At 43.1% G+C, this 26,192-nt stretch overlaps 2 protein-coding genes across 2 annotated transcripts; one reads left to right on the top strand and one right to left on the bottom strand.

Annotated features, from left to right (window-relative positions):
* Positions 1-362: 362 nt before the first annotated feature.
* On the top strand, positions 363-6,480 carry ARL11 (ARF like GTPase 11). Its single transcript, XM_075262964.1, has 2 exons — positions 363-483; positions 5,679-6,480. The coding sequence occupies exon 2, from the start codon at positions 5,688-5,690 to the stop codon at positions 6,228-6,230; it is 543 nt and encodes a 180-aa protein (XP_075119065.1). The 5' UTR covers positions 363-483; positions 5,679-5,687; the 3' UTR covers positions 6,231-6,480.
* Positions 6,481-20,466: 13,986 nt separating this feature from the next.
* On the bottom strand, positions 20,467-25,365 carry EBPL (EBP like). Its single transcript, XM_075266037.1, has 4 exons — positions 25,166-25,365; positions 22,575-22,644; positions 21,971-22,109; positions 20,467-20,782 (listed from the first exon to the last, which is right to left on the bottom strand). The coding sequence occupies exons 1-4, from the start codon at positions 25,343-25,345 to the stop codon at positions 20,542-20,544; spliced, it is 630 nt and encodes a 209-aa protein (XP_075122138.1). The 5' UTR covers positions 25,346-25,365; the 3' UTR covers positions 20,467-20,541.
* Between the last annotated feature and the right edge of the window lie 827 nt (positions 25,366-26,192).

The following is a 26,192-nucleotide window of genomic DNA, read 5'->3' as shown; positions in this document are numbered from 1 at the left end:
TCATCCGACACCATTTCTCTCTGAAAGACAATATACTAGTTTTCAACCGTGAAAATACCTTTCATTACTTGCTGCGAAATGTGTCAAAAATACAATTACGACCAAACAAAAAAGATTCCTTGACCTGACTACGGCTCCTTAGCTACCCCCTCTGACAAACCAAGCAGGGACATTCCTGTCACCTTCCACCTAGAGACTGTTTGATTTTCCAAGTCATTGAAGAACCTGTTTGGAGAAGTCTGACACACGAGTCTCTCCTGCCGTGACACAATATGTAAATGTTATAGCCAGGGCCACGGTATTATTGGAGGAGGAGGAGGCTGCATTTCCGGAGTGAAGCTCAATTGCCTCGTCCTACGGTTAAAGAACTTCTGCTTTGTGATGAAATGCAAGTTCTCGGTTCTGAAGTCAGGCTACAAGGAATAATGAGAAGACGCAAGATGTTCCCCATTTACCAGTAAGCAGTCAGGCCCAGGACTTACGGTAATCTTCTATCTACTATATATATACAGTATATGGACTGTAGTGTTATTGCTGTGAAGTTCTAGGATCACGCTTGTTGGTTTATTTATACTGTATTCCAGGTTTCGCAACGTGTGACTTCCAGTCTTAACCCCTGTACTTGTCATGATTCTTTTAACTTTTTATATTCAAATTTTTGGAAATAAAAAGTCACCCCACCCCGGGTAGGAACTATTCGCATTTTTGTACAGTTTGACTCATTTTAATTTAGTAACCTGACTATAATCTGTAATTTGACAAGTTGTGTGTATGGTTACACGGCACCCAATTGGGAAGCCATACACATGAAATGATTGTCAGCTGAACCCACCGGTTTCGATGGGCAGAGGCCAACCCCTACCAGATGTCTGGAAGATTGGATTTTTACTAACCAGTCCTGTTATTCTTGAGAAAAAAAACTTCCAATAGGAAAGTGTGACAGCCAGAGGTGTAACTAGGTAACATAGGGCTCCATAGCTAACTTTTGTCTAGGGCTCCCCTAAACTGGCATCCACATGGTAAACTGACCTCTTTACTGTCCTCCTCATAGTATAAAGCTCACTTTCTTGGCATCCACATGTCCTCTATACTGGCCCCTATATGGTTTAATGTCACCCACATGGTATAATGCCTCTTTATGGACCCACTGCACATTATAAGACCTTTTCTCTGCATCCTTAATGGCCTCTACACAGTAATTGCCTCCTTGCCCATCCACATAGTATACTACACATTTATTGTCCCAATACAGTAAGTGGTCCCATTTGGCAGCCCTCATATAGTAACTTGCCCCCATACAGTGACTTTAGGCTACCCGTTATACTCTTACCGACTCCCTCTTCAGGGCTCCTTGTCCACATATCATGTCCAGATACTGAACAGTGTCAGCAACGTATTGATGCTATTCAGTATTGGTACGTAATGCGGTAATGCGCGGTGCATTGGGCCCCTTGGAGGCAGAAGGGGAAACGGTGGCTGCAGTTGCTAATGTCTTATATGTTTTTTAAAACTGTATTTATTTTTAATTAAAATCTATAATATAATTATAAATGTAAGGTAACCACAAATCTACACAGGAAAAATACCGTAAAATGGAAACCCGATAAGAGTAGGACTGCAACAGATAAAACACCAGAATAAGGGAGACAGACAAATGGGAAAAAGGGCAGGGAAAAAAGGGAGGGGAAATAGGTCAAAGATTTTGCAGCGTACGGTAGCCATCCCACTGTATTATTTAGGCTAGTTGCCAGATATTCCGCATCCCGGATGTTTTTGATTCAGGCCATGAGGTCAGGAGTGTTAGGGGGTTATTTGACTTCCAATGTAAGGCTATGAGATTTATCACCTGTGGCTAAAGGCTTACCGTATATACTCGAGTATAAGCCGACCCGAATATAAGCCGAGGCCCCTAATTTTACCACAAAAAACTGGGAAAACTTTTTATCTCGAGTATAAGCCGAGGGGGGAAATGCAGCAGCTACTGGAAAATTTCAAAAATTAAAATGGTCGGAGTTTTTGGGTGCAGTAGTTGCTGGGGAAGGGGAGGGGGTGTTTTGGTTGTCTGTCTGCCCCTTCCCTGAGCTTGAGGACTGGGTTTTTTCCCCCACTTGGAATTCAGCCTGGCTGTATATAGGGTATCTGCAGTGCTCCTATTAACCCCTTCCCGACAGAACAGGAGCACTGCAGATCCCCTATATTCAGTAGACCGGGCACTGTCAGACACAGGGATACCTAATGTGTATGTGTTTCACAGTCATTTTATACTTTTTTGTCTATTCCAGGGAAAGGAGGGATTTAGAACTTTTATTTTTTTTAAAGCTTCTTTTTATTTAACACTATTTTATGGGAGATTCTATACATTGATATTGCTGCTGGTCGTAGACCTCCCCCCTTAAAAAAAAAAAAAAATTATTTTTTTTTTGCTGACTCGAGTATAAGCCAAGGGGGGCTTTTTCAGCACAAAAACTGTGCAAAAACTGTGCACAAAAACGAAGACAGTAGGGGCCATCTGGGCCCCCCAAAGGTTGAGGGCCTGGATGGCAGCAGCTTTCTCTGCTCTCATATTCAGCACACATGTAACATTCGTCCGAGCTGAGCATTGCATGGGCAGTTATTTTATGTATATATTTATTCCAATTATATCATGAAAATCCACTTGATGTTCTAAAAGAAATCACCTAATACTAGTGTACACAATCATCATAAAGCCTCTCCCAAACCTTTCACTACTTTATTTGTGTCTGAGGTTAATGGATTATTTTTCTTTTCCTCTTTTTATTCCATGTTAATAGGGCTGTCCACTTTAGATTATTTGTTTTTCTTAGGAAGGTCCATGATACACTTACAACAATGCCATGCGGTCTGGGATCCGCTGTAATCTGGGCGATCAGCAAGTTGTCAGATTCCTACAGCACCGCCATAGTGGAAATACATCATTTCCCATTGAAATCAGTGGGCCGTCTCTGTAATGTAATGGGGCTGGGGCCTTCGGAGTAAGAATAGATCTGTTTACTCCCTCTCCACTCTAGTAATATAAGGAGGGGGGTGTTAAAGAATCCCACAATATTTACTCAAAATCTCCGCATAGGGAATTTGAGTATTTGAGCAACACCTGCTCAGGTATTTCAGGGGCCAAAGGGCGAACACAGGAGACCTTATACTGCATTGAATATGCCACCTAATAGCAACATTTTACAAGTCGATCAATCTGTCAAAGTGGAGTGATATAAAAAAAAAGTTAAATATTATTTAGTTGAAAGCTACAATCTCTTTTACAGCCCAATATAACCCCAACCCCATACACGTTATACCTGGCTCATGAGACTCAGTAGGAAAAAAATCCTGCACCATTGTACAGGTGTGCACGATCCTATGGCTGCAGTGAGTCATGCGATTGCTGTGTGATTAGCAAAGCCTTAAAATAAGGTGCAAGGAAGTACTAGGATACATGTGAAAACATTCCCATCCGATGAAGTGCATTGTCGTCACCCGCTCTGCCTACAAAGCATTGGCATACACCTGACTCACCACATTAACACTTTGAGCTTGTACCATTGTGATATATTTCCTATTATCCATGCTGCTGCTGTATGTAACACACTGAAGTTTGTGTTTGATTATACCATGCTGGGACTATTATCTTATATATATATATATATGCATATCTCCACAATATCCAAAATATAAAAAGCTTCTTCAAAAATCTGCATTAGATATATCCTAAAAGTTTCCCATGGCTACTGAGTACAAATAAAACCTTGTAGGTTGTCGTCTGTTCTTGTAGTCATGTGTTAGTCTTCCATCTGCTCTCACATAACTGCAGTAGTGCAGTGCTACAGTATATTATAACCATGAGCTCTAGGGCCTGCTTCACATCTGCCTTTGGTAATCCGTTCGGGTAATCCGCATCGTGACCCCCCCCCCCCCCAAACTGACTACTGAACGCATTGAGCACTGAAAGCACACGGACCCCATAGATTATAATGGGGTCCATGTGCTTTCCGCACAGTGTCCACACGAGTCATGCGGACAGGAAAGTAGATTGTGAAGTACTTTTCTGTCTGCATGTTCCATGTGGAAAGCACACGGACCCCATTATAGTCTAAGGGGTTCTTGTGCTTTCATAAGCTCACCGCTTGCCAATGCGTTCGGTATTTCGTTCTGGGGGTCCCCAAGCGGACTCCCCAAACAGAATACCAAACACAGATGTGAACCAGGCCTAAGATGTATAAAGTTTATTATTTCAGCTGCACTAAAGCAACCCAAGACTCTGTTAATACCTAATTTTTTTTTGCTCACATCTGAAAGGCATCAGTCAGAGATATAGGTGTATACAGTACTGGTAACTGAAGCCTTAAAAATACAGCACAGTATAGGTACAAACCAATATTAGAGCATGAACTATTAGAAGAACTGACGTGTCTACAAATAATTGATAAGGAGGTTTGATAAGGTTGAAACGTAATTCGACTTCTTTGGGAGTCAGATGGTCCTATCTCTGTATATGGACTCAAATAATATATGCCTAAGGTTATTTATCTGACCAGGTTAGTGTATGCATATAGTTTTTTGTCTGATCAGGATGCTATCTCTACATATGGCATCAATTCTTATATACGCAGAAGTTCCCGTGTTCTACTAAGATGCTTTGTGCACTTGACACTGATCATTTAAAGGTATTGTATATTATAGCGATTCTGATTGGAAGCGATGCCCTAAAGGGACCAAACCCATCGGATGAAACCTACGTTAAATTGTAAGGCCTATTACTATAAAATAAATGGATTGCTGGGAGATTGTATTGCTACACATGCTATAGAGTCTTGTGTTTGATTGTCTTCCATACCACAATATGCTCTTGGGTCCAGAAGGGCACTTGAGAATTGGAAGCTTATAGACAATAAGGTGAGATCCCTAGGGGATCATAACTAAAATATACCGCACATAATGTTGGTCCACGTATGTAATAGCTGATCTAATCTGGCTTCAGAAACTCCCTATCATCATTAGGGGAACCTGTAAATGGCCATATATCTCCTTGCAGGGTAAATGTAACAGTACATGTTGGCCAATAAGATGGATGTAATGTAAGACCAGGACAATCTTGAGGGAGGTCACAAGTAGAGGACCCTCTTCTATGATGCCCTTATAGGACATATGGAAAGAAGTTGTCTTCTCTTTAGTGGGGATGTCCAAGGAGTCTTTTTACACTTAGGTACGGGGACTAAAACTCCTTAAAGGAAGTAAGTGTAATGAAAAACTCCCTTTTAACATTCATGAACTACTGAGGCTGAGTTCACACGGGGTATTTTGATCAGGATTTTGAGGCTGCATCCACCTCAAAATCCTGACCAAAAAGACAGCTACCATTGAAATCAATGGGAGCCGGTCAGTTTTTTTTTTTCCGGGACTCCGCCTGAAGACACTCCCTCCTCCCGACTAGGCCCATTCATTTGGGCCTAACTCAGAGCGGAGTGCGCGACTGGATGCCGGTGCACTGCACTGGCATCCAGTTGCAGCTACCCATATTTTGGACTGGAGCCTCCGCCTCAGATTCCGATCCAAAGAACACCGCGTGAACCCGGACTTACACTTGGATGATATGTATGATTATGAAAATAAAGAAGTAAGTATACCTATATATAGTATTTTTTTCATCTAGCTCTTCTATCTTTCAGAACCTCGTCATGGGAGCACAAAATTCTAAGCCCGCGCACAAGAAGCAGTCCAGAGTGGTTATGCTCGGTCTTGACTTTTCTGGAAAATCAACAATTCTTTATAAACTTAAAATGAACCAAACTGTAGAGACCTTTCCCACTGTCGGATTTAATGTGGAATCACTGGAAATAGCCAAGAATGTTTTTGTAACCGTGTGGGATGTGGGAGGCCAAGACAAACTGCGATCAAACTGGAAAGAGTACCTGGAAGAGACAGACGTTCTCATCTTTGTGGTAGACAGTACCGATAAATTCAGGATACCCGATGCCACGGCAGAGCTGCTCACGATATTGAACAATGAGAATTTGGCTGGCGTTCCATTCTTGATTCTGGCAAACAAACAGGATGTACCAGAGGCATTGTCTACCAAGGAACTTGTGGATGTCTTAAAGCTAGAAAATTACGATGATAGAGCCTGGGAAATACAAGGATGTAGTGCACACACCGGAGAAGGATTGACTGAGATAGCGAATGCAGTGTCGCGTTTACTAAAGAAGACACGAGACCCGTAATTGAATGTTTTCAGCTTTTTTGGTCCATAATCTTAATTCAATATTAACTACAGTTTAACTCTTCCAAAAGACCAAATTTGCCTCTTTAAGAAGACCACCTCTTTATCTAGACCAGATTGCCGGTGCCAAATTTCAGTTCCATCTTCTTCGGGAGGAGCACTCTAGAAGTCAATGCAATTTTAAATGGTTGTCTCTGAGTTTTCAATGCATATTGTTTACATGTCACCTTGTTTAAAGGGGTTGCATACTCACCAGTCTTCACTGCTGTAAAATCTTCTTTCTTCCTGGTTTCTTGCGTCATTTGGTGGGCGGGGTTTCACATGCAACCTGCCATTTAGCTCCGCCCACCACATCGCGTGATCCTATGGGGCGGCTGAAGGGCCTGTGATGTCATCAAAGGTTCTCAAACAACACTATATGCACAATATTGGACTATGAAGTACAGGCAGGAGCAACTCCATTCTGTGTTACATACAGAGACAGGACAGGCCTGCCTGTCTCTGCCATAATGAACACAACTGAATTAGCTAGCCTGATAACTGGGAGAACAGAAGACGAGTTCAGAAATGAAAGCAGCTCCTCTTCCCTATCTGATAGCAGGGATCTAGGTCATGTGGTGTAGACACAGGAATAGCTAGATACACAGGCTCGCTCCCCTGCACTTAGCCCCTCCTCCCTCCCCCCTGAGAGCAGCAGATACATCACTTGACTCATGAGCAGATAAGTCAAGGGATGTGTCAACAATGAATTGAATAAAGTAAGATAGTGGACAAACAAAGGAGTTTTGCTGAAGCAGTGTATTTAGGAAAAGTCTTATATCCACATTATCAAGCAGTATAGATAGGATCCTTGTGATGGGACAACCCCTTTAATTTCATCACATTTTAATTATTTAATCATTTGACCCCCTCATGGAGCGCCATATTGTGTTACAGTTTGGCCTTTAGGCCAGGGTCCCGTACGGCAGAAACGTTGTGGTTTGCCTGCGGTGGAAACGCCGCAGAAAAAAAACATGGCGTTATACAGTCACAGCAAAGTGAATGTGAGTCTAGCAAATCCCATCCCCACTTTGCGGTAAAAAATATAATGCGGACTCGAGTCAATTTCCAAAACCGTTGACGTTACAGAGAAGTGATGATCTGCATTGATGTAAATAAAGAACTTGCAATGAGATATAGTTTCCTATTTGGCTGTTTGCAGTCAGTTCTGTGCATCTATCTCTCCTCTCTCGCTCAGCTCCTGCTGACTTCTCCCTATCCCCTCTCCATAGACTTCATTTGTAAGCTGTAACATGACATGATGTGACTTTCTGTCCATTTTGTTATAGCAAGACAGAATCCGGCACACATTGCCAAGTGAATGTTGGTTTAGGAGGAAGTGGAGAGCAGGAAAAAGAGTCAGATAAGTGGAGAAAGAGGCATTTTTCCTCATATATTTATATTGGAAGTTAGTGACGATATATTACATTACTACTGATTTATGCAACATTTGTTGAAAAGTTAGACCCTTTTAAAGGCCTCACTTGGGGAATAGACATTTCATCCAATGGTGGAAACGTTTAGGTTTATTTATTGACATCAGTATGTGATTGCTTTTATTGCAGGGACCCCCACGATCTTCAATTGATGACCAATCCTAGGGACCCCATCCATTGATTACTAATTATTAATTACTGCAGGTTACTAACCAAAATATATATAAGTAAATTTAGTGCAATGACTGCAATGTACTCTGATATCCCTCACACCTAAAAGAATGGCAGATCGGAAGACAAGCCGCACATCCGAATTTCACAACTGTACTTTGTATTTCCGTAAATGTGTTTAATTGTTGTTAACATTGCATCACCGAAAATAACATAGTTCCTTCTTTTCATCTCTGTAGTCATGCATTTCATTCATTCATTCATTCATTCATTCATTCATAATTCCAGCGTTTCTTAGCATCCCGTCAGAACGATTATAAAGATTATAGGAGTATAAGTCGGTACAATGTAGGTGGAGGGACCCTGTTCTTTTCTTACTACACGTTACTGTGTAGCACGTGTATAGTCTGACATGCAGGTAAATGATCATTCCTGAGATTTTGTATGGGATATCTGGCTGAATATCGCTCTATGCTGTAGCTACTATCCATTTTGTATATTGTCCACCACCTTGGGCATGAAACATTTTGGCCACTACCCCAGTTCGTTGTTGTAAATGCTGATGGCTCATGGTTGCACTATGTATATTGTATGCCGCTGTCACTTTAGTGTTGTTGAGCCATTGCGCCACTTATAGTTCTGGATGAGAGGCGAGGTGATGATTCCCGTCAGGCAAAGCTTTATTCCGCGTATTGGCCGTGCTGCGGGTGCAGCGGCATTTTCCGTACAGCCTATTCACACTGAAGCTTTGCTGTTATGCTGGGGCAGGAAAACTAACTATTAAGAGTTTTCTCCTTCCTTTTGGGAATCCAATTTGGGGACTTTGGTGTGATCAATGTGGTGACTACACCTCACGAGATTAGTTTCAATAAATGTCCATGAGGTTTGGCCCTACTATTATTGTATACCGTCATCTCCTCAGACCTCAGAGTATAATAAGTGGAGCGCTAAGGGAGATGAGTAAAAATAACAAACTGTTAGATTAATCTTCTCTCTTCCTTGCAGTGACCCAGGGTCCGCCATCATTCTGTTCAGGCCTCTAGGTGACTTCATCCACCCTATGGTGTGGTCAAAGCGTCATGATGTCTACACACCCCACAAGTTTGAGTCTCATCAGGGACCCCCAGGCATGTGACTTTAACCATAGGCTGCAATAGGAGAGGTGAAGCAAGGTGAGTATAAGGGCCCCTTCACACGGAGGATACTCTGGCTGATTCGGAACGTGTAAACATTCCGAATCAGCAGCATGGTGGCTCAGTGGTTAGCACTGCAGCCTTGCAACACTGGAGTCCAAGGGCAACATCTGCAAGGAGTTTGTATGTTCTCCCTGTGTTTGCGTGCATTTCCTCCGGGTACTCTGGTTTCCTCCCACACACCAAAGACATACTGATAGGGAATGTAGATTGTGAGCCCTATATGGGACAGTGACCAACAATGTCTGTAAAGCGCTGCGGAATATGATGGTGCTATTTAAGTAAGCAAAATAAATAAATAAAATAAAGTTTAAAGCAGGTCCCATTGCTTTCTATGGGAGCCAGCATACGTGCGCTCCCCATAGAAATGAATGGGCTGCTTTTTCCCATTCATTTCTATGGGGAGCGCGCGTATGCCGGCTCCCATAGAAAGTAATGGGACCTGCTTTAAATGCTGCTGATTCGGAACGTTTACACGTTCCAAATCAGCCAGAGCATCCTCCGTGTGAAGGGGCCCTAACAGTTTGTTGTTTTGGTAGGGCTAGTTCACACAGGGTTCTGCGTGAACACATTCCGTCGCAGCTTTCCACTCCAGATTAGGCCCAAATGAATGGGCTTAGTCCGGAGGGTGGTGTCGCGAGGCGGACACCAATCCGCCTGAAGATAGGGTAGCTGGCTTCTTTTTTCTGCGAGTGGCTCCCATTGATTTCAATGGGAGGCAGCAGGATTTTGACGTGGAGTCCGCATCAAAATCCTGACCATTTTGCCCCATGTGAACTAGCCCTTAGAGTTTAAACCTTTTTTGTGAGTGGCAAATCCAAATCAGTTCACTCATTCCTAGTGGTACCCTATTAGTACGGCGTGACCATAGCATAACCTAGGTTTTCTCCAAAAGCCAGTGAAGCGAGTGACAGTTTTAGCCTGAATTACCAGGGTCCTTGTAATCTGAGGCATCCTGCGTGTGAACAAGAATGCTGTTGTGTGTGTCTGCAGATCTGCAACTCCAGGGGTATCTGAAAAGGCCATTACCTGCATCTCTGAAGCTACTGCTTTGTTAATTCTATGAACTGCTGTAAAGTGCCTGGTAAAACCGCGATCTGTGAGCGTTATTTCAGCCATAACTTCAAGCATAGAAGGGAACCTGTCATGACCACTCCTGGTGCTGTTATACCCTCACCTGGTATCAAGATATCCATAATTCCACCTTCTGTAGGTAGAAGTTCAGAAATTAGTCGAAAGAACAACTTTGATTCACTTCATCTTATCTTCACTTCTACTTTGTCCACGATACCATCTTTGCTTTGGTCTAGTTTAGTCACCAAGCCAATTGGTCAATGGTTTCTGTGAGCTTGACTGTTTTTTATAAGAATGAGGTCACTGTTTGTGAAGGGCTTGGTTTTTTGGCACTTGTTCAGTGGATGCAGGGTGGATTTTCACTTCTGAATCACCATCACCTGATCCATAGATTTCAGGACCGGTAGGTTTTGCATTGTACAGGAATTTTGGTAGCGGGAGCCTTGTTGTGTTTTCCATGTCATTTACAGCATCTGCTCTAGCAGCATGGACAGCAGGATTCTGGTCTGAAGATACATGGATACCACTGGTTTGGATGAATACATCTCCCAATTCTCGGCATTCTGTTATTAACATAGATTGCTGGCAGTCTGTACATGGTAAATTTATGACGCATGTCCTCTGGTGCACTGGAGTGAGAAGAGTTATGATATACAGCCTTCCACCGTTAGAAAGGAGTAAACTGATCCTTTAATGGTAAAATAGCAGCTTATAGTCAAAGAAGGATTTTGTAAGGTAGGCTATGGTACAAAAGGAGGCATGAATACTATGTGGGGGGCATCAACAAGAGGTGGGAATGGTGGCAACCTTGTGTGCACGGACAAGTCTTCATGGTGTTCTAGGCCCAGAGACGGAAAGGGGAATGTTGCTATAATGTATGGTTGGGATGTGGCCAATGGTTGTGAAGATAAGTTGTATAAAGGGCCAAGCTGAGGTTTAGCATAGAGTCTGCCCCTAAAACAAGCCTCTCACATCATTGGAACGATCTTGAGTTACTGTATCTACTGTTGGAGGCAATTTTGTGAAGCCTGATGTGCGAAAAAGCAAAGATTGCATAGCCTCTTCAGAGAAAACTAAGGCTATATAGGTTATATTCAGACAACCATTGATAAAATGGCTAAAAAAAACCCTGGAAAAAGTGTCTTTTTTCACAACTGCTTTGCATCTTAGACCCATACATCCCAGAGTCCACAACTTGAACTTACACTTTGAAGGTAACATTTCACAAAATTGGACAACCCCACTATGACTCTGCATTTGTTCCTAGATTTGTTGTCTCTTCCTATTGATAAAAGTAGTCTATATACTAGATTTATAGTTTTGGGACATTAGAGGGGTTTTCCAGGTATAATGGGGATTTTTTGCATTTAAAAAAAAACAAACAGGTCTTGTTAGCGCTATTAATCCTACTAATATTATAAATGTGAAAGTTTGTGTGTTTGGATGTTTGTGAGTTTGGATGTTTGTTCCTCAATCACGCTAAAATGCCTGGACGGATTTGCGTGCAATTTTCCACAAACAGTTTTCCCTTAGGATTGAGTCACAGGCTACTTTTGGTGCCACTAAACAACATGGCTTTCTAGCAGGAGACTCACAAAAGCAGGACTCCTAGCCCCAGCTATAGACTCACACACACTGCCTGGCATTTCCTGCCTCAACCTGCCTGCACACTCCTTAGGGAGCGTTCACACTACCGTCGGTGTCCGACATGTAGTGTCCGCTCAAAATCTGTCACGGACACTAGGAGCGGACACTAGATGTGTCCGTGACACCTGTCATTCACTTGAATGGGCATCGGGTGCGTTCTTTTGCACTCCGTGCCCGTCCTTCCCTGTCCGCAAGAGAAGATGTCCGACTTCTCAAGCGGACAGAGGAATCCTGCCTGCACACTCCTTACTGTCACCTCAGGAGTAGCCCTCACTCTACTCACTCACATTTACATATAGCTTTCCACTATATAACACATCACATTGTCTGTATCACGACATACACAATACAACACATCACATTGTAATTACATGTATTTCCTATCACTGCTATATACAGTACCTGATACATATATACTCCTGTACACAGACTGTATATACTATATAATTACATGTATTACCTATCACTGCTATATACAGTGCCTGATACATATATACTCCTGTACACAGGCTGTATATACTATATAATTACATGTATCTCCTATCACTGCTATATACAGTACCTGATACATATATACTCCTGTACACAGGCTGTATATACTATATAATTACATGTATCTCCTATCACTGCTATATACAGTACCTGATACATATATACCCCTGTACACAGGCTGTATATACTATATAATTACATGTATTACCTATCACTGCTATATACAGTACCTGATACATATATACTCCTGTACACAGGCTGTATAACACATCACATTGTCTGTATCACAACATACACAATATAACACATCAAATCACATTTGCTAGCCCACCAAACTTTTTAAAGCACTTTTAAAATTTCACACGTCTGTGTTCGCCCAATACTCAAATCACCGCAGACGAAGTCGCGGGTAAAAGCTAGTGAGTTAATAAGTGCACCCAAATATCTTTAGCAGTATTTTGAGTGATTTCTGGGTTTCTCTGGGAGCTCCTGGCATCCTCTGCATTTGTTTACATGGGTAGCTTCTTGTTCTTTTGTCCTACAACTACCATGATGCATTGCTGTTCACTCAGAGCTGACACTACCTCCCCCTCCCTCTCTCACACACACTCCCTATTTTCCCAGCTAGCCTACTACTAGCCCTTCCTAACTAACTCAGCCCACCCCATCATACTTACCTGTCTTCCTGTCCAGATCTTCTGGGCACAGATCACCTCCTTGTCCTCCTCCTCTTGACATCTGCGCAGAAGGAAGTTATGTTCCGCGCCAAGAAGATAAGGACATGAAGACAGGTAAGTATGACGGGATGTGGGAGAGGGTTAGTATTGGTGATGATCCATTACCAGAAACAGGGAAAAGGAACGTCACCGGAAAATCTGAAAATGTGACTGGAGAGGTCACAGGACTGTCCTGGCGATCTAGGTGAATATAGATTTTTTTTGTAAAGTGAGTAAATTAGAAGTTAGGCGGGATGAGGGTTTCAGCTTAGTGTAGAAGTATCAGTTTATCCAAGACAACCCCTTTAACCCCTTCCCGCCGATGGCATTTTTTGATTTTCGTTTTTCGTTTTTGACTCCCCTCCTTCTAAACCCCATAACTTTTTTATTTCTCCGCTCCCAGAGTCATATGAGGTCTTAATTTTTGCGGGACAATTTTTTCTTCATGATGCCACCATTAATTATTCTATATAATGTACTGGGAAGCAGGAAAAAAATTCAGAATGGGGTGGATTTGAAGAAAAAATGCATTTCTGCGACTTTCTTACGGGCTTTGGTTTTACGGCGTTCACTGTGCAGCCAAAATGACATGTCCCCTGTATTCTGTGTTTCGGTACGGTTCCAGGGATACCAAATTTATATGGTTTTATTTACATTTTGACCCCTAAAAAAAATTCCAAAATGGTGTTAAAAATTTTTTTTTCTAAAAGTCGCCATATTCCGACGGCCGTAACTTTTTTATACATAGGTGTACGGGGATGCATAGGGCGTCTTTTTTTGCGGAGCCGGGTGTACTTTTTAGTTCTACCATTTTCGGGAAATGTTATTGCTTTGATCACTTTTTATTCAAATTTTTATCAGAATTAAAACAGTGAAAAAACGGCGGTTTGGCACTTTTGACTATTTTTCCTGCTACGGCGTTTACCGAACAGGAAAAATATTTTTATAGATTTGTAGAGCGGCGATTTTGGACGCGGGGATACCGAACATGTATGTGTTTCACAGTTTTTAACTACTTTTATATTTGTTCTAGGGAAAGGGGGGTGATTTGAACTTTTAATACTTTTTATATTTTTTTATATTTTTTTTTACTTTTTTTTTTATTTATTTTTTTTGCATTTATTAGACCCCCTAGGGGTGTTGAACCCCAGGGGGTCTGATCACTAATGCAATGCATTACAATGCTAATGCATTGCAATGCATTGCAAAAAATCATCATCTCTTTTGCAGGCTGTATACACCAGCCTGCAAAAGAGAGAATTTGCAGACCGGCTGGGAGCCTTTAACAAGGCTCCCGGCTGTCATGGCAACGTGACGTCGGCCCTGGAGCATGCTCCAGGAGCCGGCGATCCCTGCCAAAATGGCGGCGCCCATGCGCCGCCGGGAAAATGGCGCCTCCGGCGCCTTTGACAGCAGCGCCGGAGGGGTTAATGCCTCCGATCGGTCCGGGGACCGATCGGAGGCATTAGAGCCGGTTGTCTACTGCTTAAAGCAGTAGACACCTGGCGGCTATGACGGCCGCCCGGCTCCCGGGCGGTCGCCATAGTTACAGACCCGACACGCGCCGTACTATTATGGCGCATGTCGGGAAGGGGTTAATAAGGAAGGTGTTTTAATATTTCTTTATTTAACATACAATTATGTAGATGACATAAAAGCCTAGGCGTGGGGATGACAGATCAGTCCGAACTTGTCTAAAAAGAATATGGAAGAGTAAAGTGCTAAGGCTCCTGTGCATGATGGCTATTAGTCAGCGCTCATACATATTAGTCATGACATCATTTCCAATCAACCTCTGCTAAACAAAACCCAGCACAACGACAAAATAGTATAAGGCTCCGTTCCCACGGAGTAACGCGCCGCGCATTCAGACACATATACACATGTCAGAGTGTGAGCGCTCAGAACAGATCCCATTCACTTCAATGTGTGACGGCTCGCGCGCTCTACATATTAAAATCAATGGGTTAAAAAGCCTCCCATTGATTTCAATGTGTAGCGCCCGTAAGCTGGCACACATTGAAGTGAATGGGATCTGTTTTGAGCGCTCACACTCTGACACGTGTATATGTGTCTGAATGCGCGGCGCGTTACTCTGTGGGAATGGAGCCTTAGGGTATGGAGTAGGTTTGTAATCCACCAACATTTAATTTCATGTTCTATAAAACTAAATATATTGCCCCTGATGTTACATAATGCGATATTATACCATATCATCCATGTCATGCACAGTATTGAAACACTTACATGAAGAACAACAAACTTTTTCTCAGTCTCAAGGCCTATGAAGATATTGCCAATAATGGCAAACTGTCTTATCAATAGTGTCTTTTTTTTTTTTATACTGTTTGTTTTTTTCCACTGATTTCTATGGGACGCCAGTAAATATTTAAGAAGGGTGGATTCTGAGGCCTCTAATAAATCATACAGAAGAATCCCGGAAATTTGGTCTCGTGTTTTCTGAAACTCTGCGGAATGATAGAAAACAAATACATAGGTCAAACTCTGCCGACTGGTTATCATGATGGCAACAGTGAAGTCCATTGAAGGCCCACAGCAGCATCTTGGGACACCTATTACAACTTACCTGAGACAGGTAGTAACAGATTGCAGATCAATGGACAATACACTCGTACCTCTCCCAACTACATCAACCAGGTGACTCTCTGGGATGGGTTCACCTCTCTCTACTACGACCTATCCAAAGACGAGACAGCTGGATTTCCTAGAGTGCAGTACTGTCACACAGAGATATTGTCACCACCATATACTCAGCAGATGTGTCATTAGATCAGCAGAAGACTATGGTCCTTTGGCCCTCAGCATTTGCCCAGTTCTCACAGAGGTTTTATTTCAGCACTGACAATAACAGGTTGTGAGGCTCACAGAAGATTCGGCATGGTAGCCTTCAGCACACCAGGGTTAACTCCTGAATTGAACCACATGGATGGATGTAAGACTTATAGCATTGGAGCGCAACATGGAAAACCCTAAGGGTAAGTTCACATAGGTTTTTTAGGATCGGAGGCCGCTTCAGGTTCCGATCCAAAAGCCGGGTAGCCGTGACTGAAAGCCGGTGCACTGCATTGGCATCCAGGCGTGCACTCCGCTCTGGATTAGGCCCAATAAATGGTCCTAGTCTGGAGGAGGGAAATGTCTTCAGGCTGAATCGCGAGGCAAAATGGCCTGTAGAATGAACATCTCGCTTGTGCCAGCTCCCGGAAAAAGCTCCTGAACGGCTTCAATTGATTTCAATGGGAGCCGTCTTTTTTGTCAGGAATTTGAGGAAATTACAGCCTCAAAATCCTGACCAAAAAACTCAGTGTGAACTTACCCTAAGCCATGTGAAAACCTGTGTCTTATATACGAGAAGCTTCCCGTCTGCTGTGATTATAAGACATCAGGTGCAGTAAGAGTCCATTCACACGGAGTAAACATGCGCTGATTTTGGCACAATACATGTGTAAAGAATACATGTGTATTCTTTACACGTGTATTGTGCCAAAATCAGCGCACGTTTACTCCGTGTGAATGGACCCTAAGGGCTAGTTCACATGGGGGCAAGGAGGCAGATTTTGACAGCGGATTTCGCCTCAAAATCCGCCCCAATAAAATGGTGGTCTATGGAGACCACTAGCGTTCTTTTTTCCGCTAGCGGCGACAGGCTACCCGCATCACTCTCGGTGCCAAAATCTGCCCCACCGCCCCCGTGTGAACGAGCCCTAAGACTTCATGTAGCCCAGTGCCAAAGGAACACCAGTGACCCCACGGCTGCTCCATTTTCACCATCCTACCCTGTCTTTAGCTGCCACAGCAGTCAGTGAACTTTATACAGATGTGCGGACACAGTGGCGGTCTATATAGTGACACGCCAGTCTTGGTGATTCCCCCTGTGTGTGAAGATGGAACATCTAGTGGTTGTGCCACATTCACATGGACTAGCTGGTTGGTAGGGGTGTAGGCCAATACTCTAATATCCATGACCTATCTTACCTCCTTTCATATTGGTGTTCTAAAAATGACTGAGCCAATGTTCTTTTAAAAGTACAAAATACAAACCGTCCTGGTGATGTCATCCATTCCTGATATAAGTGTAGTTGTACTGACGCTGTATTGCATGTTACATTATGGCACTGTATGGTCACAACCAGTGAGGATTGTCATACTATTACATTGGTGGCCGAAATATGACTAAGCCATAGCTAGGACAATAAAACGTGTTGGTGGATATAAATATAGTATTAATCATCGGTGCATCTATGATTAATATATGTTCCTTATACATGAAGTCTTCTTATACATTACTCAGTATTATATCTTCAAAATGAAGTCAACTAATGGGTGATATATAAACTTAGACCAGACGTGCTCAGATGAAACTTGTTAATGACAATCCTATTAAAATTGCTTATTATGTTGCACATTCTCGTGGCCATCGTAGTCCCTATGGGAAACACATCCTCCTTGTCTTCATGTGCTGCCCTATAAGCACAAATAGTTGGAATGATCTCTCTAGCCCCCCACCGTTCCTGCTCAACAAGCTCAGACAGTTTTGGTTCCTGATTTGCTACTTAAAGGGGTTGACCAGGATAAATTGACAATTCCTGCCCAAGTCCCCCATACCCCCTCCAAATTATGAGTTACTTAGTTAGTTGGGAATGGCTAATAGTGGGTGGGCTAACTAGGGAGACAGGGAGGGGTGGTAAGGGAGTGAGAGAGGGAGGGAGAAGAGCATTATGGTAGTTGTAGGCTAGTTCACTATGTAAACAAATGCAGAAGATACCAGGAGCTCCCAGAGATATCTAGAGATCACTCAAAACACTACTAAAGGTATATGGGTGTACTTATTAACCCATTAGTAGCGCTTTTTTTTTAACAAAAAAAAAATCCCCCCCCCTTTAGGCTAAGGCCCCACGGGCCATAATCGCAGCGCTAAAGTGCTGTGGAAAGAACTGCGGCTTGAACGCACTGCGGCAAATCGCGGTGTTTAAGTCCCGTAGGGCCCTGGCCTTAAGCTCTGTAATGTCAGGCACTTGGTGTGACTCAGAGCTCCAATCAGAAGCAGGCAGTGTCAGAATCACATGCCTTGTCTGCTCCTGCCTGACTCCGCCCTCCTGACAATACAGAGACTAAATAGTATATCAAGCACCAAAACTAACAGCATCGGTTGATCAGGAATGGTGGGGACTAGAGAAAAAAAACTAACTGTGCCAGAATCCGTGGAGCAGTGGCTATTAAATGATGTAAAAAACTGGACATGTTGGAGGGGATGAAAGGTCCTCTCTGAGACATATTGCTGCAGTAATTATAACTTATGACCTGTTCAGATAAAAAAGGGACTATAAAGCCCTTATTTTGGAAGCCTTATTTAGTCATAGTCCCCCTCTAGGATTTATTTTTACATTTATCTAAGTCAAAAAATATTGATGGTTAACACTTACTAGTTAGGAACATTCTCAGGCTTATCCCTCACTATGTATTGTACAGTAACTTTGTAAAGTTTCCGCACAGAAATATCGCAGTTATCTGCTTGTAATAGCGCCCCCTGGTGTACAAAATGATAGGTCTATGCTGGTTAATTTAATGGCTTCCCTACACTGCCCGGAGTCTACCTGTTACTGCTATCAATGCTGCAGCCCATGTAAGGCTTTCTGCCTGAGCCTTTCTCTAAAGCCTATGTCCAACCTAAATGATATCCCTGCTCAGCCATATAACAAATAGCCATGGAGACCTTCTCTACCATGACTACCTTAAAGGGGTTGTCCAACCTACAATTTTTTTCATTAATTAGGACAGGGAAGGTGACAAAAAAAAATAAAAGAAAGCCATACTCACCTGTCCCCGATACTCTGGCACCTCCCCGCGAAGTCCAGTCCTGCAGCTATGTTGTCTTCCTGCAGGAGTACCGATGCCACATGACCACTGAGGCCAGTCAGCAGCCTCAAGAAGGGAACGGCCCAGGTTCCATTTCTGAGGCCACTTATTGACCTCAGCAGTCATGTGACCACTAAGGTCAATAAGTGGCCTCAGCGGAAGAGTCTGAATGTCACAGCCAGCAAGAAATTTATCAACCGACTGGACCAGACTGCCCAGGGAGGACACCAGAGTATCGGGGACAGGTATGTTTTTTTTTTTTTTTTTAAATTCACCTTCCCAGGCCTAATTATAAAATATTATTTAGCCTGGACAACCTCTTTTAATGACACCTTCAGCTAGAAATTTGATTAAAAATACAGATAATTCATACAGTGATGTCACAGTGCCAGGTTAGTGCACACAATGATGTCACAGTACCAGGTTAGTGTACACAGTGATGTCACAATACTAGGGTTATTGCACACAATGATGTCACAGTACCAGGTTAGTGTACACAATGATGTCACAGTACCAGGTTAGTGTACACAATGATGTCACAGTACCAGGTTAGTGTACACAGTGATGTCACAGTACCAGGTTAGTGTACACAATGATGTCACAGTACCAGGTTAGTGTACACAGTGATGTCACAATACTAGGGTTATTGCACACAATGATGTCATAGTGCCATGTTAGTGTACACAATGATGTCACAGTACAGTGATAATGTATACAATGATAATAAATAGAGATGAGCGAGTAGTATTCGATCGAGTAGGTATTTGATCGAATACTACGGTATTCGAAATACTCATACTCGATCGAGTACCACTCGCTATTCGAATGGAAAAGTTCGATGCAGACAAGATAACAGACTGTCACCACTAAGAAAGTTAGAGAAAATCTTTAAAACTTTGCAGAATTTTTAATTACTTATATTTGCAAAAATGTTTAACTTTTAATTATCTACAAATTTAAAAATAATTATGTACATGGGAATACCCCTTTAAGTCACACTGGAATAAGGGCCCCCTTAGCTGTTGGGCCCAATATCAGCTGCAATGTCGGCTACTATGGTAGTGATGTCCAATGTCTCTGCTACTTTCACTAAGGATAAAGCAGAAGCTGTACTGTATTCTACTGGGTGTGCAAAGCTAACAGAGCCTGACTAGAATGACACACACAGACCTGCACTTCTTGAACACCAGGGGGTGCCATTATCCTATAATTATGATACTATATTTACAATTTTACCCTGAAATCCAGATTCACTTGCCTTATTGCTGTTTGCATTGATGTCACGGCCTCTTTAACTAAAAGGATCTAAAAAATGTGGGGTTTTTTTTGTAAAATCGACATTGTAACAGATAAAACATCTTAAGTATGTGGAGAATGTAAGAATAACCTGTTAGTGATTCTTTTCAGAAAGCCAATGTGAAACTATGTGACAGGTGTTTGTGTATAGAGCTGTCATCCAGCACTGTATATACTACTCTCTCCTCTCTCCCGGAAGCAACTTGTCTCTTAAGAGGTCATTTCCCCCAAAATAATAAAGCATAAAAAGCAAAAAATGACACAAAAACGTGGAAACAATTGTATTAAACGGGATTGTTTATAAAAATATAAAATTACATCAATTAACAAAGGAAGGAATCCGCACCGGGATGTATATGGCTTCCATTACGTTCTTATTGGGACTTTTTTCCAACTGGTCTTTTGCCCACGTGAAGTTTTTTAAGCTGCGCCCAGGACTGCCATAGCAGAAGGCCGGGAACTACAACCCATATGCCATTGAAGAACACCAAGTAAACCCACATATACAGAAAGTTGGAGGTGTTAAGATTCGGGCTTCCGATTAACCAGTCTGGACAAAACGTCATCCATCCTCCATATAACTCACATACACAAAGAGTGATTTGTATGAAATGCCTGAAAGACAAGAATATGGTCAGAAGTAAAGAAAAAGAATCCAGTTGATGTCAATAAAAGAAACTTGTCGTATGGAGCTGCTTTAAAGGGAGTCTATCACCTCCGCCCAGGATATTTGGATACCAGCGCCCTGTTATAGAGCACATTGCAGTGGTCAGCACCAAACCCCTGTTATGGAAGTCACTTCTATAGGTTAGGACAAAAACAGCTTTGAAGCGATATGTAAATAGCGGCACTGCTTGCAGTACTTTTCTCTCTGCATGACTTGTGCGGACATCACGTGGAAAACACACGGACCCCATTATAGTCTATGGGGTCCGTGTGCTTTCATTGCTCACCACTTTTTAGTTCCCCAAGTGGACTCTGTGAACGGAATACCAAATGCAGATGTGAACCAGGCCTAAATCCCATTAATATTTGGATTGACCTTCGCCTTCCATCAGTTCTTCTCGGTACTTGCAGACAGTTTCTAACGGAACTCGGCAGGGAAGTTGTTCCCGCCATCTTGGAGAACTAAGCACAGATCTTCTGTGGATGTAGGCTTGCTCCAATCCGTCTATCTCTTCGTCATCCCAGACAGACTGGATGATGATGATGAGATCAGGGCTCTGCCATATCATCACTTCCAGGACTCCAAAAGGCAAAGGTCACACCAAATATTGATGGATTTACATTTCTCTTCATTATGTTAATTGACAACAATAAACTATTAACCCTTCTATTTCAACAACAGGACGCAGGCTAGGGTGTCCCAAGACAATGGTAGACATTTACCGCCAAAGAAGAGATTACACCTTGACATCTTTAACAGCAATAGCTAAAAACAAATAATTCCAGTGTGGCTGAATGAGATCAATGCAACGAAGAATGGGACAAAATTCTCAGACATCTTTGGTTATCGGAAGCCTTTGGTCTCTGCTAAGGGTGACCACGAGGAAGGCCGTGGACTCAAGGCTGAGAAGGAAAACCTAACAACAGCCTATGGACAAGAGTCGCTCTCTTCTGTATAAGAAAGCCATAAAGGGCTCATTGGAGAGACATGGCTGCTTGTTTATAGTCTCGTACAACCCATTTAGGTGAATAGACTACACTTGTGAGATGTACATCTGTACTACCCAGTTTCCACCACTAGATGGTGCACAGGTTCCATTTGATTTGCCCACATGATCCAGTGCAGATGGCTCTTACCTGTAGTGCTTATCCTTTATGATGGCGTAGGCCAAGACTACGGCCAACAGTCCGTCTACAACCACTGTCAGGATCTCCAATGATACGATGGTGGGGTCTGAGTGCAGCCATCGCTCATCTGCTTTTCCATATTCCTTCCCTGTTAACCAAGAAAAAGAATCACAAGTGAATCCTGTGTTGCAGATTGCGGGTGCCCCATATAGCGGACAACGGTGCAATGGCTTAATGGGCGTAAATGCAACACAAACTGGTCAGGACTCTATTTAGGCAATGTGAAGTTGGCCATACACACATCGACTGCTGAACAAAACATAGATCTATCGTGTATACTTACGCTGAACTCGTCTGTTGCATGGACGCCAGAGGATCCCAACCATAACGTTTGCCATCGATATGTAAAGGCGACATCACTGAATCTATACCGTATGGTAATAATGTAATTCCTGGCTGCATATAATATAGTACCCATAGCCAATGACAAACTGAACCCAATGTGAGCACTAAACCTAGGCCTGCTATAGCCAGTGAACATTGAATTTACAGTATCCTTCCATATATATTCCTGCTGCATCTATGTGCCATATATTATCTGGAGGATACTTACACAGAGAAGCCAAAGCCCCCTCCGAAGTGGCGACTGTGCCCGCTAGGGACAGGTAAACAAAGGGGCCCTCCTGGAAGCACAGACAAGAGGTATACAGATTAGTGCTGTACATTGTCAAGGTATACCAACATGCAGACTAGTATAGAATATACACAGCAGAGTACACCATCTCTATAGGGCCCGAGCACCATATGGCGGGATATACATGCAATGTTATTCTTCCCAGGTAGCACCTTCTTAAAAAGGTGTTTGTATGTGGCAGGTATTTTCTATACGGTTCAGATTTCCTATATACTATAGGGCCCTATAGAATTTGACAATGCCTTAGGACGGCCATACACATGAGATTTCAGACCGGTGATGGGATGGGTCACAGTAAGGCGGGTTCACCTCTGCGCTCGCTTTCTTTTCGGGGATTCAGTCTAACATTCTGCTTGAAAAATATTTGTAGGACTGCTGTCTGCACATTTTTGGGCAGAAACCTTGCCGACCCCATTATAATTTATGGGGTCTGCGGGTTTCCTCAGGTATCTGCTGTTAAGCGGAGATTTGAACCTAGTGTAAATTGGTGCAAGTTGGATGAGGATTGGCCAAAAGCAGATGACTGTCCACTCAATGATATTTTCAGCCAACAGTAAGCCAAAAATATCCAACATGTCTGATCTGCTTTTGTCAGACTCAAGTCTGGCGCACATGAAGGGTTGTGGCACCTACATATCCGACCATTGGCTGAAATCACTGAATACTGATGTGCATGGCCAGTTGTAGGGTCAGAATGACCAACTAGCCCAGGCCGTCTCTAGGAGCTTTATGTATTTAGCTTACTTGTATGGCGCCATCATATTCCACAGCACTTTACAGACCTTGGCAGTCACTGTCCTATATAGGGCTCACAATTTACATTCCCTATCAGTATGTCTTTGGATTGCAGGAGGAAATCGGAGTACCCAGAAATAACCCACACAAACATGGGGAGAACATACAAACTCCTTGCAGATGTCCTTGGCTGGATTCACACATAGGATCCCAGCGCTGTGAGGCTATGCTGCTAACCACTTAGATTTTTATCATCCCTTAAAGGGGTTGTCCGCGAAAATTAAATTGATTTACCTTATTAATATAGAGATAGAGATTGGGGAAAGAGGGAGGGGCGGAATGACGCAGGGGTCGGAGTGCTGTTTCCAATCACATGATCCAGGGGTTGTGACAAGGGCGGAACTCCTGTGTCCATCTTCATCATCCACTAGATCAGATAAATTAACTTAATTTCCATGGACAACCCCTTTAAGTCAAAGCCCAGTCTACAGAAGTGTCTTAATAGAGTCGCCAAAAGTGGCCGATGAAAAGTTTTGGAATTCAACAACTGTCACAATCCAGAAGCCATGTGTCCTCTGTATAGGAACGTCCACAGTTCTACAGTGAAAGGGGTTGAAATCTGTGGTCAAAACAGAACATGGACACGCTTAGAGTTTACAAACTTCAGGATCAATAATACCATAATCTACTGAGTTTTGATGCCCAAATCAACATGGAAGATTTGCAGCAATTCCATATTCACATGGAGTATTGTGTCACCCTGAAAGATCGCTGTGGATTTGCAGTTTGTCATGCTGCAAATTCCGTATGTGGATTAGTCCTATTCAATGGGGTTATTCCGTCTGTGACTGCTCAGTGTGGTTTTTACATGGATTTTGATGTGGAATACAAGATATTGTGTGAACATACCTTTATTCTGTTTTATATAACTAAGATCACCATAACATACGAGATGTGTATTCATGTCCATACAGCACTGACTATCAGGCTTGGACTAACTTTACGGTGAATCGCCTGGTGATCCCCAGATCCAAATTCTGGGCAGCGGAGATGACAGTGACATCCGCACAGAGCTAAGAGGGCCATAGGTCAAGGCAAGAGCCAGGTAGTAAGTTACTGCTGGAAAAAAAATAGGAATTTGCAAACAAGGGTCAGGTAACACGTAACTAGTACCAGTGGGCTCTAGACATCCACTGTCTCACACTGCTGCCTATGGACTACAACACACACCAGATCTATAGACCCTGAGTGTGCATATATACATAGATCTCTTTATAGCCACCATCATGGATTGCAGAATGAACCACAAAGTAAGGCCACGTTCACATTTGCAGCAGAGTCTCCGTGACAGACCGTCGCAATGTCCGTCTGACATTGGCAGATGAAAAGGTCCTCCATGCGCAGTTTTTAAATTAGCCAAGAGACCCCATTACAGGCGGTCGGTTCTGCGGGCTCCATATGTCACCCCTATTTTTGTTGTCCGCTTGTCCGTTGTTCTGGTCCTCAGATCAATGCCAATGAGAATTTACCAAAAGATTTGAGGGATGAAAAATGAGCAGCTGAGGTTTATCAATGTCTGTAAAGTGCTGCGGAATATGATGGCAAGATACAAGCATAAAATAAGATACATTTATTATACCATACGGAACATGCAACATATACTACACCCCCTCCTGTAAGCTGCAGTCGCCTCCTGGTGGTGGGGTTGCACATATCGATCTAATCTTCCACATGCTTCCCATTACATCCCCGACACATAACAGGATAATACTCACCAGAGTGAAGTGCACAATGGCGTCATAGAAGAGCCAGACCAGCACCCATCTGTCCGTACCAGAGCACCTCTTCCCCAGGCGCTGTGCCAGCACATAGCCCAGTGCCAGCTGAGCAGCACAGGCTGCCAGGGAGTACACAGTGACCGCACTCACCAGCGGTGCCCCCTCTGCAGCTGCCATGGCTGCTACTCCCAGGGATTCCCTCCTACACTGCAGGTAAAGCCTTGCACACAGTGTGGGGAGGGGGCTCCTTCACAGGACACAGAATCCCCCACCTACTCACACAGCTGACTGGCTGTATACAGGATCTCCCCATGTACAATCCTCCCCCAGCCACTCCCCGCAGCAGACTGCTAGTGGTGGAAGGGGGACAAAGAGCAAAGCCTAGTGCAGAGGATGGGAGTAGTTGTCACCTGCAGCGTATACATGGGGCTGTATATGGTAAAGCAAGTCCTTTCTAGTCAGTCACAGCGACTTATAACAAGAGTAACTACACAACTATAATACCCCCATAACAGGAGTAACTACACAGCCATAGTAGCCCCATAACAACAGGAGTAACTACAGAGTCATAGTACCCCCCATAACAAGAGTAACTACACAGCCACAGCACCCCATAATAGGAGCAACTTCACAGCCATAGTAGCCCCATAACAGGAGTTACTACATAGTCATAGTACCCCCATAACAAGAGTAACTACACAACTATAGTACCCCCATAACAGGAGTAACTACACAACTATAGTACCCCCATAACAAGAGTAACTACACAGTCATCGTACCCCCATAACAGGAGTAACTACGCAGACACAGTGCCCAATAACAGGAGTAACTACACAGTCATAGTACCCCCATAACAAGAGTAACTACACAGTCATCGTACCCCCATAACAGGAGTAACTACACAGTCATAGTACCCCCATAACAGGAGTAACTACACAGTCATAGTACCCCCATAACAAGAGTAACTACACAGTCATAGTACCCCCATAACAGGAGTAACTACACAGTCATAGTACCCCCATAA

This window comes from Leptodactylus fuscus, chromosome 2, assembly GCF_031893055.1.
Source record: "Leptodactylus fuscus isolate aLepFus1 chromosome 2, aLepFus1.hap2, whole genome shotgun sequence".
NCBI classification, from domain to species: Eukaryota; Metazoa; Chordata; class Amphibia; order Anura; family Leptodactylidae; genus Leptodactylus; species Leptodactylus fuscus.
The sequence above is the reverse complement of the archived record's forward strand: the minus strand, read 5'-3'. Positions and strand labels throughout refer to the sequence as shown.

Coding starts and splice junctions, on each gene's coding strand:
- ARL11 (XM_075262964.1), top strand. CDS start 5,688: ATGGGAGCACAAAATTCTAAGCCCGCGCACAAGAAGCAGTCCAGAGTG.
- EBPL (XM_075266037.1), bottom strand. CDS start 25,345: ATGGCAGCTGCAGAGGGGGCACCGCTGGTGAGTGCGGTCACTGTGTAC. Junction 22,645..25,165: donor CCATTGTGCACTTCACTCTG/GTGAGTATTATC, acceptor CTGTGCTTCCAG/GAGGGCCCCTTTGTTTACCT. Junction 22,110..22,574: donor GGGGGCTTTGGCTTCTCTGT/GTAAGTATCCTC, acceptor CTTGGTTAACAG/GGAAGGAATATGGAAAAGCA.